This window comes from Lampris incognitus, chromosome 15 (genome assembly GCF_029633865.1).
Source record: "Lampris incognitus isolate fLamInc1 chromosome 15, fLamInc1.hap2, whole genome shotgun sequence".
NCBI classification, from domain to species: Eukaryota; Metazoa; Chordata; class Actinopteri; order Lampriformes; family Lampridae; genus Lampris; species Lampris incognitus.
The window spans coordinates 11087628-11106942 of record NC_079225.1 but is presented as its reverse complement, the minus strand read 5'-3'; the positions used below and the strand labels follow the sequence as shown (position 1 = coordinate 11106942).

General features: G+C 44.9%; 1 protein-coding gene across 3 annotated transcripts in view; it reads left to right on the top strand.

Moving 5' to 3' along the window:
• Positions 1-17832, top strand: part of aven (apoptosis, caspase activation inhibitor) — a 59074-nt gene extending 41242 nt beyond the window's left edge. The window contains exons 3-7 of one of the 3 annotated variants that reach the window (XR_008811408.1): positions 11730-11800; positions 12151-12246; positions 15201-15480; positions 16654-16907; positions 17063-17832. Coding sequence is in view for 2 of the 3 variants with exons in the window: in XM_056294427.1 (XP_056150402.1) it covers positions 11730-11800; positions 12151-12246; positions 15201-15480; positions 16654-16811 (605 nt within the window). In the remaining variant the exon portion in view is untranslated. Of the gene's footprint in view, positions 1-11729; positions 11801-12150; positions 12247-15200; positions 15481-16653 lie in introns of all 3 variants that reach the window. The other 2 variants (XM_056294429.1, XM_056294427.1) reach the window with 2 other exon arrangements.
• The last annotated feature ends 1483 nt before the right edge of the window (positions 17833-19315 follow it).

The following is a 19315-nucleotide window of genomic DNA, read 5'->3' as shown; positions in this document are numbered from 1 at the left end:
TAAAACGTAAAATAAACCAATTAAGCAGATCAAAATGTAAAATATCCATAAAATAAATAAATTTAGCAGGTTAAAATGTAAAATAACCATAAAATAAATCAATAAAGCAGAATAAAATGTAAAATAACCATAAAATAAATCAATTAAGCAGATTACAAAGAAAAAATAAAATAACAATAAAATAACAAAATCGTAAATAAGGACTGATTAAAAGCTTGCTATTTTTTTAAGATATGTTGTTCAGATAATTTTCTAGTAATCCATAGAGATCTTTGGCACATTTTGATTTCATCAGTTTCAGGGACTTATTACAGAGTTGAGTTTCATTAGAGTAGCACATGAAGATGGGTGGAGTCTTAATAAATTCAGCCTTATGAATAAAAAAAATTAGCTAAAATAAGTAGAACGTTGATCACCAGGTCCAATCGGTTATTATCTAATAAAACACCAAAAACAACACCATTATGATCTATGATATGCATTGTTCTGGTTTTTCTACTCAACCAGTCCATAAATGGTTTCCAGAAGAATTGGCTATGAGGGCAAATGACAAATCTCGAGTGTCATCATTCCCAGAGATTTTATTTGGGTCGCCAAATGAATTTGCAGAATTTCTTCCCGTCTTTTTTTTAAGATTTATATCTGAAGTACTGCTTTGAGCCACATGAGATAGCTCGTTAGTATTTCTACTCCACTCACGGGTTCTGCCATTATAATGTGCATGCTGCGCTCTTCTCTTGCACACCTGACTAGAATGCAATACTGAAAAGCAAGCAGGTCCACCTATCACATTAGCAATGTGTAAGTAAAATTAATATGCACAACTGGATATTTGGAGTAGGTGTAAAAATATAATAATCAGGATAAGTACATAGCAGATTGTGGGCCTAGTGAGATTTGACATGGACTAGACCTGATGCGGTTAGCAAATTGAGTGGCTGACCGTTTGATTAAAAAAAAAAAAAATCTTACGGAGAGTCCAGGTAGCGTAGCGGTCTATTCCATTGCCTACCAACACAAGGATCGCTGGTTCGAATCCCCATGTTACCTCCAGCTTGGTCGGGCATCCCTACAGACACAATTAGCCGTTTTTGCGGGTGGGAAGCTGGATATGGCTGTGTCCTGGTCGCTGCACTAGCGCCTCCTCTGGTTGGTCGGGGCGCCTGTTCGGTGGGGAGGGAGAACTGGGGGGAATAGTGTGATCCTTCCACGCACTACGTCCCCCTGCTGAAACTCCTCATTGTCAGGTGAAAAGAAGCGGCTGGTGACTCCACATGTATTGGAGGGGGCATGCGGTAGTCTGCAGCCCTCCCCGGATCGGCAGAGGGGGTGGAGCAGAGACCGGGATGGCTCGGGAGAGTGGGGTAATTGGCTGGGTACAATTGAGGAGAACCCCCCCCCCCCCCCGGAAAAAAAGAAGCTTACACGAGCCTACTTGTTCTGATAATAGGCATGAACATTAAAAAAAAAGAGAGAGACTTTCAACAGCATCATGTTTTTGGTAGTACTGAATGGTGGTATTGTCCTGATAATTATACTTATAACACTGAATCTAATATGGAGGCACGCATACATTCTGTTTTCCTGATGAGGGGAAACAAGCGAGAGCCCGTTAACTCCCCTAAATGCATTCATTTGGTCTCATTTAGAAAATATTTAACATGTGTATATGTTTTCAATAACACACGCATAAAATGAAGTTGTGTAACTCTACAATAAGAACAAACTTGGTTTCCATTCCACCCACTCCAACAACAAAACCAGGTCTATCTTCTACTCAACGGCAGACTGCATCTACTGCTGAAACCATGGCTGCTATGTGTTGTTTACTGGACGCGAGCTCCCCTGCTAACAAGTCTTTTTTATGCCCAGATTTTATCACGGCCAATAATATTGATCTTTTATTGAGCACTGGTTAAGCCCTGGATACTCTAACCCGCTAACCGAGGCATGTCCCCCTAATTACTCCTGTTTGTATCAACCCAGGCTGTCCGGCCGTGGAGGTGGGGTAGCTGTCGTTTTTAATAATGATTACAAATGCTCTCCTGTCACTCCCAATACTTTTTCTTCTTTCGAATCTCTGTGTTTTCTTTTAAATGGCCACCATCTGATAGTCCTGGGTGGTCTATAGATTAAAATACAGAGTGACACTACAGAGTTCTTATCCTTGGTGATTTCAATATACGTGATTGCCTGGTCTTGCTTTATCACTGGTTTGACTTTTTTAATCTTGAACAGTCTGTTAAGGAGCCAACTCATAATAAGGGGCATACTCTTGATCTGGTGTTGTCTTATAATGTTTCTCTTAATAATATTGAACTGATGGGCATCCGGGTAGCGTGGCGGTCTGTTCCGTTGCCTGTCAACACAGGGATCGCCAGTTCGAATCCCGGTGTCACCTCCAGCTTGGTCAGGCGTCCCTACATGCACAATTTGCTGTGTCTGCGGGTGGAAAGCCGGATGTGAGTATGTGTCCTGGCCGCTGCACTAGCGCCCCCTCTGGTCAGTCATCCTGTTCAGGGTGGAGGGGGAACTGAGGGGAATAGCGTGATCCTCCCACATGCTATGTCCCCTGGCAAAACTCCTGTCAGGTGAAAAGAAGTGGCTGGCAACTCCACATGTATCGGAGGAGACGTGGTAGTCTGCAGCCCTCTCCCGGATCGGCAGAGGGGGTGGAGCAACAACCGGGACGGCTCGGAAAAGTGGGGTAATTGGCTGGATACAATTGGGGTGGAAAGAGGGAGAAAAAATCCAAAAACAAAAAATATTGAACTGCTAGATTGTAATGTCTCTGATCGCAAAGCTGTGATTTTTCTCACCCAGCTCTTGCTCCTGCTCACAAGCCATCTACCCGTATCCACTCTCGGTCTTTTAATTCCAAGTCAGCTAGATACCCTCAACCAGAAGGCTCTCTCTGTAAATAATTTATTGGATAATTTTAATACCTGTAGGATGATCCTCGATGGCATTGCCCCTATCAAAGTTAAACGTGTCTAACATATGCCCTCCCCTGGCTTAATGACCACACAAGGGATTTAAAGAGACAGTGCAGGAAAGCTGAGAAAAAATGGAAGAAGGACAAACTGAAGGCATCTCTTGATAGACTCAGAAGTTTGATGCTGGCTTCATACTTTTCTAATTTAATTGCTGGTAGCGGCCACAGCCCCAAGGTTTTATTCCAGGCTATGAATTCAGTGGTTAGCCCCCACCCCCAGCCAACCTTTGGATTTGGATGCATCCACTGAAAAATGCGAGCAGTTTCTTCACCACTTTATTAAGAAATTGGATGACATTAGGCTCCACATTATACCAGTGATGAGCAATCTCTCCATTTGGATTGAACCCTCCGCCAGTCTAATTTGCTTTAAGCAAATTTCTCTGTTAGACTTAGAAAAGTTAATCTCCCACTTGAACTCTTCCACCTGTCAACTGGACACCATCCCCACTAGATTTCTGAAAGAGGTATTTCACACTGTTGGCCGACAAATCCTCCCCATTATCGACTGCTCACCATCTACTGGTTTGTTCCCATCTAGTTTTAAACACATAATAGTCCGACCTGTCCTGAAGAAGCCTACTCTCAACCCTCTTGTTTTAAGCAATTTTAGACCAATTTCCAATTTACCTTTTTTTTTAATCTAAAATCTTGGAAAAGTCTGTTGCTCTTCAACTAATCACACACATGAATAGTTGTATTTTCGAACAATTTCAATCAGGATTCCGCCCCATAGCACAGAAACAGCTGTCAGTAAAGTTACCAATGACTGACTGCACACCGCTGACTCTGGTGCTTGCTCAATTTTAACGCTGCTTGACTTGAGTTCCGCTTTTGATACAGTCGACCACGACATTCTTTTAAATCGCCCGGAAAACTATGTTGGCATTAAAGGATACTGCTCTTGCCTGGTTCCAATGTTACCGATCTGACAGAACTTTCTCTGTTGTAATAGGAGAATTCTCATCCCCAGCCCCCCTCGCATGTGCTGGCCCCCAAGGGTCAATTCTTGGTCCATTATTATTTTCCATTTACATGCGTCCCCTGGGTCAGATCATCTGTCATCATAATATTAATTTTCACAGTTATGCGGACGACACCCAGCTTTATGTCCCGCTTACTGGTAATGACACACACAATCTTTCTCATGTTATGGCTTGTGTCTTCAATGTTAAGTGCTGGATGTAACAAAACTTCCTCCGGCTCAGTGAGTCCAAATATGAGGTCCATTTATTCGGCCACCCTAACCTAACTGGCAAGCTGGAAAAGAGTCTAGGGAACCTGTCCTCCAATGTTAAGCACTCTGCCTGCAATTTGGGTGTCTTTGTTCCGAGCTCCATTTTGACACACAAATCACCAAGGCAGTACAGTCTTGCTTTCTCCAAATTAGGAACATCGCAAAAGTTGAAAATGTCTATCTCAAATGTATGACTTGAAAAAGTCATCCATGCGTTCATGTCATCACGTCTGAATTATTGTAACTCCCTATATTCAGGGCTCAGGCAAAAGTTAATTTCCCACCTCCAGCTCATCCAAAACTCAGCTGCCAGACTGTTAACAAATTCCAAGAGACATGACCACATCAATCCCATTCTTGCAATGCTTCACTGGCTACCTGTTAGGTATAGGATTAATTCTGAACTTTTGCTAGTTACTTTTAAAACCGTACACGGCCTCGCTCCTACATAGATCACTGATTTACTCGCACCCCATGGGCCTGGCTGCTACCTGCGCTCCTCAGGCAGGTCCTTTTTAACTCTTCCCTCAGCCAGCCTCATTACTAAACGCGACGGGGTGTTTTCTGTAAGAGCCCCACAGCTGTGAAACTCCCCACCTGAGGAAATTAGGATAGCAACCTCACTGCCTTCTTTTAAATCACTTTTTAAAACTTGCTTTTACAGGAAGGCCTTTTTCATAGTAAATCTGTTGTTGCCCAATTTTTTTTATTTTCATATTGTTTATATCTTATAATTTTATATTTTCAATTCTTTATATTTTTATATTTTTTCTTTCCTTACCTTATTTTGCTTTTACTATGATCCTTGTTTAATTGGCTCGAATTCTTTACGTTTTAATTGTTATGCTCTTGTGATTTTATCCTGACCGTGTTTTACCTTATTCTGTGGTGTGGATCTGGTGGATCTGACATTATGTCCTATATTTTTAATGTATTTTGTTGTTTTATCTTGACTATGTGCATTATTTTATCCTGTTGTGTAATGTTGTTTAGAAAGGTGCGATATAAATAGTTTATTATTTATATATATTTTTGGGGGGGGGCATTTTTCACTTTTATTGGATAGTGATAGTAGAGAGAGACAGGAAAGGCAGGGGAGAGAGGGGATGACATGCAGCAAAGGGCCCAGGCCGGAATCGAACCCAGGCTGCTGCGGTAAGGACTCAGCCTTATGTGGTACCACTCTAACAGGTGGCTCACCTGGTAGAGTGGCCCCTGGTTTATTATTATTTATCAAACATATATTTCTTCAAAATTGCTGATTTACTTATTCAGAATAATATAAGGTGATGTGGAAGTGGCAGTAAAAATAGTCAGGAACGTTCATTTATGCACGAATCCGCTCTTGTCATGATTTATAGATAAGGTCTGTTGTGAATTGGGTTGTGATGGTTTGTCATTTTTAAAAAGTGGGTCCCTAGAGAAAAGGTTTGGGGAAATACTGAGCTCGTGCATATAAATGTACAAGGGATGCTCCAAAAGGGAACTGGCTTTAAAGTCATAAACCTGCTTGATTGAGCAGGTAAAAGGAAACAAACTTCATTCATATTTCTTCCTCGATCTCTTTCTCTCTCCATCCCTGACATCTTTCTCTTCTTTTCTTGGGTGGCATGGTGGCCCAGTGGTAATCACTGTTACCTCACAGCAAGAAGGTCCTGGGTTCGAACCCCAGGCTGCCCCAGGTCCTTTCTGTGTGGAGTTTGCATGTTCTTCCCATGTCTGCGTGGGTTTCCTCCCACCATGAAAAAGACATGCATGTTAGGGTTGATACTCCTGCCTGTGCCCCTGAGCAAGGCAATGGAAAGAAGAACTGGAGTTGGTCCCTGGATGCTGCAGCTGCCTGCTGCTCCTATACAATAGGATGGGTTACATGCAGAGAACACATTCATTGTAATCTACAATTTCGTTGTAACCTACAATGACAAAATAAAGTCGTCTTCTTCTTCTTCTTCGCAGTCTTGTTCACGTTTCTCTCACCTTTAAACACTTCTCTCTTCCAGCCCTCCTCTTTTTCCCGTTGAGGTTTGACAGTTTTTTCTCATCCCTCCTGGCAGCAGTTGCCATGGTTGCGTCAGCACCTCAGAGCTACCTGAATAGCATTTCCATGGACGCAGATGAGCTTGACACTGGGCTCCCCAGTGTAGGAGGGAGGAAGTTCAACGGTGTCAGCGGTTCTACACTGTTGAGTGTGTTTGAGTCGGACCGGGGTAGATGGAGGAAGACGTTGATTAGGATCCAGGTAGAAACTAAACAAAGCGACGAACGGGAGCCAGGGCAAATAAGGGGACGGATGAGAGACTAGCAGAGCATAGGCTGATGGCCTTTAGCCACTACTAGAGGATAACCCCACCCTCATACAGATTTTCTGCATTCCCTTGTTCTCAAACATTTAAGTTTGGGTGTGAAAACAATGACTTATTTACACCGGTTTGAAAGCTCTCAATGTTGTGCTGGAGCTGCTCTGTTAGGTCGGGCAAGAGATGAACTTTATTGACAGTTCAAGCAAAGACGGTGGTTTGGAATGGGTTTGGACATTTTCTGGAGTTTCACTGGTGGCAGCATGGTGTTACTTTCATAACACTGGTCTACAAAAATATAGTTTTTTTTTTTCTTGCATGGACTTTGGAAACTGTTTTTGGCTAATTTTGGGCTGCTGAATCCAAATCTGGGCTCAGATTTGCTCTATCACATCAAGTTGTTGTGCTATCTGTATGCTCCTTATTCAGGATTTTATAAAAGTTGACCATCTAGTCTGGCAATCTTGGTGGGGATAAAAATGACCCCTATTCATTTCCTAAGTCATTTCATGCTAGGCCGAGTGTTGATTTATTCATTGTAATCCTTTTTGCATCTATCGATCTTCTAATGCAACAGTGTTTTTTTTTTTAACTTCGAGTGTAAAATTGCTGTTTTCTCAAAAATAATGATTTTTCATAGTTCAAAAACCTGATGTGATAGGCAAAAACTAATGCCAGATTTGGATTCAGCACCCACAAGTTAGCTAGAATCCGTTGAAAAGCCCCATGCAAGAAAAAATGTGTTGACCAGTGTAATGTCTGCAGAGTCTACTCAACACTGTCAGTCTCTAAATTGTTGTCAGTTTATCAGTTTCATCTTTCGGACGTTCATCCCTTTTCATTGGGTTACGGGAGCCATTTATATTTCCTGAGATTCTCTTCATAGTTTTGGCTTCATTTGGCGTTGTCGTCATTACGTGTGTCTCTATTCTTATCATTATGTTGTGGAACAAATTCCATATAGACGGCAGAGAAAAACAATATACAATTACACCCTGGATTTGTATCCATGCCTAGTACAAATCTTCTGAAAGTTGTTTTAAAATCGCAACTGACGGGGGTCCAGATGAGGGATGCTCTTAATCGGTAGAGATGTTCATCAGATATAGTCGTTTTTAGGGGGTGCCCGGGTAGCGTAGCGGTCAACACGGGGATCGCCAGTTCGAATCCCCGTGTTACCTCCAGCTTGGTCGGACGTCCCTACAGACACAGTTGACTGCGTCTGCGGGTTAGGAAGCTGGATGTGGGTGTGTGTCCTGGTCACTGCAATAGCGCCTCCTCTGGTCGATCCTCCCATGTGCTACGTCCCCCTGGCGAAACTCCTCACTGTCAGGTGAGAAGAAGCAGCTGGTGCATTGCACAACTTTTCTGGCTTTTTGTTTCCATTGGAAACGTTGACAGTGTGATGCTTCTGCTGGACAGTCGGTCAGCATTACAGCAGAACAGGGTTCCCGTACAGTGGCTGTAGGGGGCAGACAGAAGCACACCTGTCGACACTGATTTTCTTGGACTACAAACAAGGTGTAGCAGCCATTCTCACTTGTGTACCATCATGACACATTTAAGGGGCACAAGTCAGTGGTCTGGGCCAGTGGTCTGGGACCACTGGCGTAAATATAGGCGGTGCAGCCGGTGCAGTGGCACCAGGGCCCGTCGCAAGGGGGGGGCCCGTCAATATTTCTGCATGCATTGTCCTAGTCCAATGTTACGTGTCTGTTTTGAGCACGTGATGATAGCTTGTTTAGCACGCGCAATATCATTTACCTATCTAGCCTACCTAAGTAAGGTTAGAAACATAAAATCAAGCAAGCAAGCAGGAGTTATTAGCTATATTACAGCCTAGTTGCTTTGTGGACTTGTTTCATTGCCTTGTCGACTGATTGGCTTTAGAGACCGTCTGTTTAGGTTTCCCAACTCTGTCCGTGGTGCGTCCGCTCTCCGTGGTTCTGAAGTGTAGCCGATCTTTGACCTTTACAATAACTCATCTGTGTAAACTGTGTCTGTTACTTTGATATTTCTATTTTATTTGTTATATTTTATGCTGTGAAGCACTTTGTGATTGTATATCTGTGAAAGGTGCTATACAAATAAATTACTTACTAAACCCACCTATGGTGGTGGTGGTGGTGTGTGTGTGAGCGAGTGAGAGAGAGACGGGGGGGGGGGGGGTCTACGAGGGTTGCTTGCACCAGGGCCCATAATAAATATGTTACGCCAGTGGTCTGGGACGCATTTGACCACATATCTTTTGTAGTGTAAACGCTACTGAGTCCTGATGCGTCCCCGACAAGGACGTAACAGGAAATCTTCTTCCTCGTCGGAGTAACGGAATCTGATCACAAGTGGTCAGCAGGACGCATTTGGAGACGCATGACAGACACTGGTGTAAACGGTGATGTGTCTCGCTGTCCACTTGTGAGCCGATCGCCCAGAACGCATTTTAAAACCAAGTGTAAACGGGGTCAGAGTTGTTGAGAATACGTTCTGAAACGCTGATTGGCCTTTTTAGGATTGTAGCATTAATGTAAATGCGATTTTAAGGTGGATTTTTTTTTAAATTTATCATTTTTTATTATGAAAATGTCAGTCGGTGCAGTCCAGGTCAGTCCGGTACAGCTGTTTCCCAGGTGAACCTACCAGTGACACCCTTGGGCTGTTCAGTAGCGCAGTATAAAAGCAGTCACCCCCTAACACCCATCACACAAGTTTGACTGCCCCATCCCACCCCTCATCTATCTACCTCCCAGCCATTGTTACCACAGTTCTGCTTTTATCCATAAATCATTTTCTCTGAGACCAATTGACAGCAGGGATCCGGACGAAAGCCCCCCTGAGGTCTCCTCTTTTGAGCCCCTCCTGCTCCAGCGGAGCAAAGCAATCAAGAGCAACTGCAGTTGGCGCCGCTGAAAGGCTTGTGTGTGTGTGTGTGTGTGTATGTGTGTGTTTGTGTGTGTGGTAATTATGTACAGAATGCTGGGCAACAAAGCAAGAGGCTGTGACTGACTCCCAGCATCTCCATTCTGCCTCCCGCAGACTGGCCCATCTGTGTGTGGCAGGCTGGCCAGTGGGGTTACGCTTTTGTCTGCTGTGCTCTCTGACTATGACACCTACACTCCCTTCGCAGCATCAGTGCGTAAGGAGACGTATCCTGGGCCAGTCATACACCGGAGTTACCTCAGCGGTGTACATGTAAAGATCAGTGGGCTTTAACCTAAACCAATCATAGTAACACATTTTTTGTAGTTGTTGTGGTCTATTTCTTCAGATTTACAGCCATCTTTGTAAAGATGGCGGCGTGAATTCATGTTTGCAGCGGCCTCACCCAGTATCGCTGTGGGAAGATGGCGGCCTCACCCAGTATCGCTTTGGGAAGATGGCGGCCTCACCCAGTATCGCTGTGGGAAGATGGCGGCATGAATTCATGTTTGCAGCGGCCTCACCCAGTATCGCTGTGGGAAGATGGCGGCGTGAATTCATGTTGTTCCTGATTCTTTAACAAGCAGCAGTATTAAAACGCGTCAGCGGGCATGATGTTCGGAGTTCTGTTTAAACAAAATGCCACTGGCGTAACATATTTATTATGGGCCCTGGTGCAAGCAACCCTCGTAGACCCCCCCCCCCCCCCCCGTCTCTCTCTCACTCGCTCACACACACACCACCACCACCACCACCATAGGTGGGTTTAGTAAGTAATTTATTTGTATAGCACCTTTCACAGATATACAATCACAAAGTGCTTCACAGCATAAAATATAACAAATAAAATAGAAATAGCAAAGTAACAGACACAGTTTACACAGATGAGTTATTGTAAAGGTCAAAGATCGGCTACACTTCAGAACCACGGAGAGCGGACGCACCACGGACAGAGTTGGGAAACCTAAACAGACGGTCTCTAAATCAAACCAGTCGACAAGGCAATGAAACAAGTCCACAAAGCAACTAGGCTGTAATCTAGCTAATAGCCTTGTCATTCAACAGTAACAGGGGAGCACACATCAGACTCAAAACCTGCTAGATTGCATGGTTTGGCACGCACGCTGCACACGTTGCAGCTTTCCTTTCTTTCCTTGCTCTCCTTCCTCTTTGTACATCCACTGTTATGTGTGTAACTCCTGCTTGCTTGCTTGATTTTATGTTTCTAACCTTACTTAGGTAGGCTAGATAGGTAAATGATATTGCGCGCGCTAAACAAGCTATCATCACATGCTCAAAACAGACACGTAACATTGGACTAGGACAATGCAATATTGACGGCCCCCCCCCCTAGTGACGGGCCCTGGTGCCACTGCACCGGCTGCACCGCCTATATTTACACCAGTGCAAAATGCACAACCTGCATAACAACATGCACATACTTCCTTTTAAAAGCGAGCTCAGGTGATATAACCGCTACCTTCTTGGGTCTACAACGCTCTGGTGTAGTTGTGATGTGACAACACATTACCGCTGCAGTGGGGCTTCCGCTTTTGTATTGATTATGTGCGATTATCAGCGAACACACACCTATAATAAGCGCGTTTGCAGTCACGTGATTCTGATGACGCGCGAGATTCAGATGGAGGGCAGGAAGTGAAAAGCGGAATGGAGGAGATGGAGCTAGTGTAGCCCGAACTGTGCTAGTTTAGACGATATTATGTCAGAAAGGTGTAAACAGGAAGAAAGACATGTTGGACATGATCTTGATGTTATGAAGAGGGATTTTTTTTTTAGGAAGTGGTCACTGCACACACGCGCGTTATCCGCCTCCGCTCCTCCCGACCGCGGGTGACGGTTCGCGAGCCATTTTTTCTGGCGTTTTCAGTCAATTTCTTGCATTTTTCCCCTCATGAACGACAACTTTTGGTACTCAATGAAAACTCCTTGTGGCTTCTCAGTTAATGACGCCAAACACAGGCATTTCGAAAGTTTTATGATAGTGCTTCCTATGTGGAAAATCACTTCCTGCCCTCCATCTGGAGGTCGTGACGTCATATGCAAACAGCATGGCTGCTTTGCGGCACTGCTGCTGGAGAAACGGGTTCGCCGCTTCGGACCTTTAGGCCAATCGATTGCTTATTGTGTCTTCTCTGTGTTAAAAGAACAGGAGTCAAGGGTGTAGGTATATTTTGTTGACCTAACTGACAAAAGGAGTCGGTAATCCCTAACATTACTTTGGGTCATGATGTTGCAACCGGCATCTCTCTCGTCTCTTTCGCAGGGGATTCTTTCACGCAATTTCGTTTTTCTGAGGAAAAAGACTGGGAGATGGACTCACTGACAACCAGCCAGGTACATCTATACAGTTATTTGCTCAACATGTAAGATCCTCTGCCGTTTCCCCGTGTTTCGCACATTTCTCTCACTCTGTCATAGCCACTCCTCAGCAGGGAATGTTATGGGAGACGAGTTTCAGGGAGTTGTCAGGTCAAATACAGAAATATGGAAGTAGCTGAATGACTGATGTACTTGTGAAGATAAACATTAGCTTTGTTAAGATGTTTAGTGTTAAAAATGCAATTTCAATTGCCTGTTCATTTCCATCAAATCCGGAAAAAAAAAACATCAGGATACTAAGCCCAGCTACCACGTGCTTTCCCCCCCCCACCCTCTTTTAAGCCATTATTCAACTCCTTCTTCAGATGTCTGCAGTATTTTTGGATCTTCCAGCGCTGGCCCAGTCTCTCCAAGAAGTGCCCCTCCACCAGAGACTCAACCTGGAGGCTGAGCTAGTACAGGTGGGCAAACCAATTTTAATTGTTTCCATCAATTGGTGTGGAACCCTGAACCCCAATAAGCGGCCCGTGGGAGCCAGATGTCTGGCCCGCACCGACCCATTGGCAACTAACGCACCTGTCATAACATGTGAAATAAAGTGCATGCTTCTCTGCTTTATTTTATTTTATTTTTGGAATTTCCCCCCTGTTTTCTCCCCAACTGGACATGGAAGGCCGCAGAATATCACATGTCTCCTCCAATACATGTGGAGTCGCATGTGCGGCATGGTGGCACAGTGGTTAGCATGGTTGCCTCACAGCAAGAAGGTCCTGGGTTCGAGCCCCGGGGTAGTCCAACCTTGGGGGTCTCCTCTGTGTGGAGTTTGCATGTTCTCCCTGTGTCTGCGTGGGTTTCCTCCGGGTGCTCCCGTTTCCTCCCACAGTCCAAAGAAATGTAGGTCAGGTGAATCGACCGTACTAAGTTGTCCGTGTGTGTGGAGCATTACATAAATGTTAACTAATTACATACATTTTAGACAGAAAAATTAGTATCTCATTCTCATAAGTATATATGAGATCGATATGATATATAGGCTGTGATGGACTGGCGGTCTGTCCAGGGTGTCTCCCCGCCTGCCGCCCAATGACTGCTGGGATAGGCTCCAGCATCCCCGCGACCCTGAGCAGGATAAGCAGTTTGGATAATGGATGGATGTTTTTCCAGTCTACTCACTGGTTTGAAGAAAGCAGAAGCCATATCACTAGCCATAGACTCGTCCGGTGACTGAACCGATATGGAACAGCTATCTGTGTTTGCAAGATTTTTTGAAGGGAAGACCTTTTGGGAAGAGCTATTTTGCTTGCTTCCTCTGCCTGGGCGCACAACTGGGAAATCATCTTTAATAAATTAACACAGTTCTTTGAGAAGAACGGGTTGGATGTGAGCAAAATTGTGTCCGTTGTCACCGATGGGGCTCCATCAATGGTGGGATAACACAAGGGCTTGGTAAGCAGGCTTGCCACTGTTAACCCAGCGCTCTTAGCATTTCATTGCATTATTCTTAAATCAGTGTTGTGCACTAACTGTGTGGGGAAATGCAAGAGGTGATGGATACCGTGACAAGACTGGTACATTTCGTTCGCGAGAGTTTGAGTCTGCAACATCACCTTTTCAGAGCATTGCTGGAAGAAATGTCAGTGGACCACAAGGATCTTTTGCTGTATAATGATGTTCACTGGCTGAGCAAACGCCGTGTGTTGGAGAGGGTGTGCGACCTGCGCGATGAGCTTGTGTCATTTTTATGTGGACTGCGGAGCCAAAAAGCCCAAGAATTTTAGAGGTTTTTAAGTCACAATAAGGTGATGGCATATGTTATGTTTTTGTGTGACATCATGTCTCATCTAAATCACCTTAATCTCCAATTACAAGGCAAGAACCACATTGTTACAGACATGTATGAGGCGGTTGAAGCTTTCTGGTCAAAGCTGGACCTTTTTGAGAGAGCCATTCACAGGAGAAAGTTACACTTTCCACGTCTGGGTGCATTGTGAGAAGAATGAAATGCGGGAGTATCCAGCGATGAAGGATTTTGTGATGAGCCTGGCAGAAAACTTCAAGGAACGACTTGAAAGCTCCCCTAAACTCTCAGGGGACGTCCTCCTCTCCCTGAGACAGCCGTTCTCTGTTTTGGCTGACGGCCAGTGGACTGCAGAGGCCAAAAAGCTGGTACCCTCCATAGATGAGGCAACTCTTCAGATGGAGGTCTTGGAGATGGGAACATCTGATTTGCTCAAAGCACAACCTTGAGTGACTTTTGGATCAGCGTGGTTCCCCAAGCTCGATTCAAAAACATGAGAGCTATTGCAATGCTCCTACTCACAATTTTCCCCTCCACGTACACACGAGTCATCGTTTTCTTCAATGAACTCAATCAAGAACCAGGAAAGAAACAGACTCTCCAATGCACATCTTGGCCAGTGCCTCAGGCTTGCCACAATATCAGAAGGACTGCCCCATCCCGTCGCTCTCACTTCTCTCACTGATTGGTGAATGAACATCCATTTATTTTTGTCCATTTGTCCATAAATGGTTGGTTTTGGACTAATTTGTTTCAAGAGTGCTTTTTTTTTGTGACCCTCAACACAAGGCTTTAAGAATCCCAGGCCTAAATTATTACTACCACCATCACCACTACTACTACTACTGATGATAATGATAATAATAGTAATGTCTCCTGGGTCACCACCTTGCCATGGCGGAGAAGCTTGTGTGTACCAATGATCCCAATAACTGCTGTCCGGAGCTTGGCTCCTGGTAGGGTCACCCAAGGTGGACAGGTCAAGGGGGAGGTTCCAGACGAAGTGCGATCCAACGGCGGAACTGGTGGAAGATGTCTCCAGGTCAAAATGGCAGTGAAAGTGGATGAAGGCTGCAACAGAGGGTGGTCCCCAATCATCTCGGTTCTCCATGCCATTGGACTCTGGCCACCCCCTGCCAAGGACCGTGTGGTGGCTGCAGGCACATCAGCCACTCCACGTAAAAAGCTGTCATGCGCAGGTGTCCTCCGGTTATGTGGCTCCAGGATCAGCCTCTACACCCACCTTGAAGACCCAGAGGGAGGACGGTCATACTCGACCCCGAGTGACCACCGATAATTAATAATAATAATAATAATAGCAGCAACAACATCTGCACATAAAACAACTTTTGCTGGCGCAACAGAAAAAAGACGCTGGATATGCATGATGTGATTTGGCCCTTGGGGAAAACTTAATTGGGGTACCCTGGTATAGAACATGAAGGGACACGTAGGATCCAAAAGTCAGAGTAAAATGAGTATACAACCCTTCTTGCTCAAGAATATTCCAACGATGTATCTTATTTGTTGCAGAATGCACAATACTGCACATGGGCTGTGGATTTTGGTTTATACAGGGTGACTATTACATTGAGCTACAAAATTTTACTGTTTCAGGTCTCAACACCAGTGGAGCTGCCTGCGATCACTGTAGCACCCAAACAGAATATCACAAAGACTGCCTCGGATTTAAAAGGCCTCAAGACAAGCTTTGGGATTTCCTTGGTTGCAAGACCAGAGTGCAGTCCTGCTCCTCAGGTTTCTACTGGTGCTACCAAGCCCCTGGTGGATGATGTTGATGAAGAGCTGGACCAGCTGCTCACTTTACAGAAGCCAGTCTCAGATACTTCAGGAAACCACTCCGTCAGCATGACAGATGAAGAGGTCATCATTCCAGGTAAAAATTAGTTTACTTTGAATCTACTACTACTACTTTCGGCTGCTCCCGTTAGGGGGCGCCACAGCGGATCATCCGTTTGCATCTCTTCCTGTCCTCTGCATCTTCCTCTGTCACACCAGCCACCTGCATGTCCTCCCTCACCACATCCATAAACCACCTAATTGGCCCTCCTCTTCTCCTCTTCTCTGGCAGCTCCGTATTCAGCATCCTTTTCCCAATACACCCATGTCCAAGCCATCTCAATCTTGTCTCTCTTTGAATGTGCTGTTGAATACTCTCTCTACTAGAGCGCACATGCATTTGTGGCAAATCTGAGGGATAGACTGATTATAGATTCAGAGGAATGGACATTCTTTACGGTTGTAAAATAAACTTAAAGGATTCGCTTTGGGCAGTAAAAAAACAAAAACACATAGCTTACAAAATAGTTGGGGTCCAATTTGCCACAAAACAATACATTCATCATCTGCCAGATTTTGAAAGAATTGTTTTCTGGTGAGCCAGTTGTATTATTATTTTTTTTTTTTTTGTTTTGTTGTCATGACAGTACCTTATCAAACGGATCCATTTTCCCTCTCCTTTTCATCCTTTGGAAAGTGATAAAAAGCACACCTGCTTGGTCCGGTCCTGGTTTACTGCACTGAAAGTACTACAGTGTGGTACCTCCGTATTTACCCTCATAAGTACAACAAATGGGTACATGTTATGTTAGCTGGTATAACGGAGGGTGCTACCAGGCGGTTTTGAGAATCATTACTACTTGGTTTTTATAATATGCGTCCTCGTCATGTCTGTGGGAAAACCCACTAGCAATTAAGCGGATCGTCAACCAGTGATGTCATTTCCGCTAGTTCCACATTGGTTTGTTGAGCTAGAAGTAACATTAATGAGCTATGTGCTTCAGCAAAAGTGGAATTATTTTCGGTTTTGGAAAGAGGTGGCGCACTCATGGCCCTAGGATCTTACAAGATATCAGGTACTTAAATCAGGTGGCGAGCAGTCAACATGGAATTTCCTTTGAAAACAGTACAATAATACAGTAAAAAAAAAAAAGTTTTTTACCGGTCTCTGGGGGACATTATGTAAGTCTCGTGTAACTTCACAAAGTCTGTACTTGTTTGGACTCAACAACAGCAGTGTTTATCTAATTACACCGTGTCTCCGTGTCAGCAGAACCTGAGAACGTAAAGGAGGCGGTTCCAGAGGTGATGGAGGAGAAGCTGCAGGAGGCAAAGGACAAGGTGTCCCCACCTCCCAAGGCTGTTCCCGTCAAACAGGAAGTGACAGAGGAGGACTTGGAAGACTGGCTTGACAGCATGATCTCATGAACCCCTTGTGCCCATATGCTGACACTGCCCCCAGTGTGCCCAGCAAGCTCAGCTTCTTACTGATGTTCACATGAACCGCACTGCTGGCTGTCAAGAGTGCGTTCAGACTGACACCCAATTATGCATTTGACTGACATGCAAATGTGTTTTGACTGACATGCAAATGTGTTTTGACTGTAATCTTTTTTTTTTTTCCTGTCTATGTTGGCCTCTGGTAATTGATCAATAAGGGAAAGTTATTTTCCTTCTAGGCAGCTGAATGAGGGACAGAATCTCTGGGGAGTTGTGCAGACGAAACTGCGGTGACTGCAGCCATTCCCACGTCCTCTGTGAGTAGTACACGTGGCCATTGACGCGCTGGTTAATGGCCTCGCCCATATTTGCGTATGAAACTGATCGTCGGTTTCGGTCGTTATGCAGCTGTATTGTTTATGAGGGTGGGGACACCTGCAGTCCCTTTAGGGCCCAGCCACACCAAACTGACAGCGGAGAACTAGCGGCGACGAAGGCCGACTGTTGCGCCGCCTCACATCCCCTGCGTCTGGACCAGAAAGTAGCGTTTGAACACCGCAACCGCTACGGCCAACGTACGTTCTGCGCCTGCGTGAGGACATGACTCTCCATACCAGCAGGTGGCGGTGTAGGTAGTTATTGGTCATTCAAAATTTGAAACCGGAAGGCCCAGGACTGCGGCTATACAAACCGTAAACAAAAGCAGCGTTCGCGTACCGTCTTCGCTCAGCTCTCGCTCACTACAGACGGGGTCGTAATAAAGCTAAAGGCGGCGGCGGCGGAACATGAGAAATCGCACTAAATGGGTGAAATCACGCTCGGGGGGGGGGGGGGGGGGGCTTTCCCGAACCTGCCTCGAGAGCTGTGGCGGTGTTGTTTTGTGGCCTCGTGACTTCGTCGTTCGCTTGCTTTCGTAACTTCCGTTTCTCGTCTCGTGCACTGGTTCGCCACGCTGAACAGCCAATCGGTGATCTCTCACCGACGGGCTGCGCCGCTGATTCAACACGTGGACGGGGGGTGGGGGGGGGGGGTCTGAGTAGTGCCAACGGTTGCGGGACACCGCAGAAACTAAGGCCGCAGACGCTCACCGACGCCCCGGCGTGTCAAGCGTTGTGTCCAGGCGAACTGATCCAGCGTTGAGTTTCAGAGAAGGCTGAATCAGTTCATCTGGATACGGCGTTTACTGACAGGTACCCGTTTCATCATCATCATCATCTAAGAAGAGGTCAGTTAGACTGAATCCCTTGAAACTGTTTTTTTTTGCAAAAAAAAATGTAAATTTTTAGACATTAGACAGACCTCAACGTCAAAACAAAGATTGTACAAGTATAGATACCATGGGAGTTTTGCTTTCGTGAGAAATGTCCGTTATTGAGTTAAAGGTGACACTTGTACCGTACGAGGCCATGAGAACAAACACATTGGGGTTTATTGCGTTAGCTACTTTATTCATTTCCTCCTGTTCAAAAGAAATGCAGTTTACCAAAGCTACTACATACATACAAATGCTATAGCGGTTGAACTTTTGTGTCAAGAGTTCAATAAATCCTCAAACCAAATTTCTATGTTCTTTTCCTCAGCTTGTGGGTTTCTTTTTTTTTTCACTGTGGAAAGAGGTAAAGGCTGGTGGAACATCACAAATTGGAATCAAAACCAAAACTAAGCCACATTTATACAAGGATCATCTAGATTTTATACAACAAATGTACTCTCTGTAATTTTAAAAGCCACAAAACGTATTTCAGCTTAATCTGCATGTTAACTAATATAGAGAAGTAGACTACAGTGTGTTAGGAGGGACAAAGTGGTGTTGCATAGTTTCTTGGTTTCTCATAAGGCACATTGGCACTTAATAAACATCTAAGTGAGTCCTTTCTGGTCCTGGAAGAACAATGTTCAGCAACTCCCCCATTTAATCCAGATTTAGACCAGTTTTAATCTGCAGTACAGGTCTCTACCATCAACACACCGGTTTGGTAAATCAGTTACAGTTGTCTGATGGCGTTTATCTTTGTGCATATTCGCGTATCATGCTGTAACCCTTCAAACGCATCATATGTCTACACACCAAATTGTGCAATAGGTCTGGGTCAAGCAAGGGAGGCGTCGATGTGTCATAGAATCAAAACAACAATTTTGCATAAGAGGTGTCGTGGAAAACGGTGACTATTCTAGTCACAGCATTTAACCGCTCATCATTAGTCTTCGTAAGTTTCTGTAATTCTTTGCCTTATATGATACTCCCTGTGCGGCCATTTCAGAATTCAAAACGAGTAACTTTACTTTATGCTATTCAACACCACGGCAGCAGCAGAGCAACTCCAGCTAATATTCAGGTTCCTTTACAGGACTAAGTCGGTTCAGTGTGTGTCTCAGGTTGAAGGCGAGGGTGCTTGGGGTGTCCGGAAGGGCTGCCGTCTCTAGCCTAACTGGTCCTCGTATTGCTTGCGGAAACAGTCTCCAGCAGGGAAGAAGTCCCAACATCTCTCCTG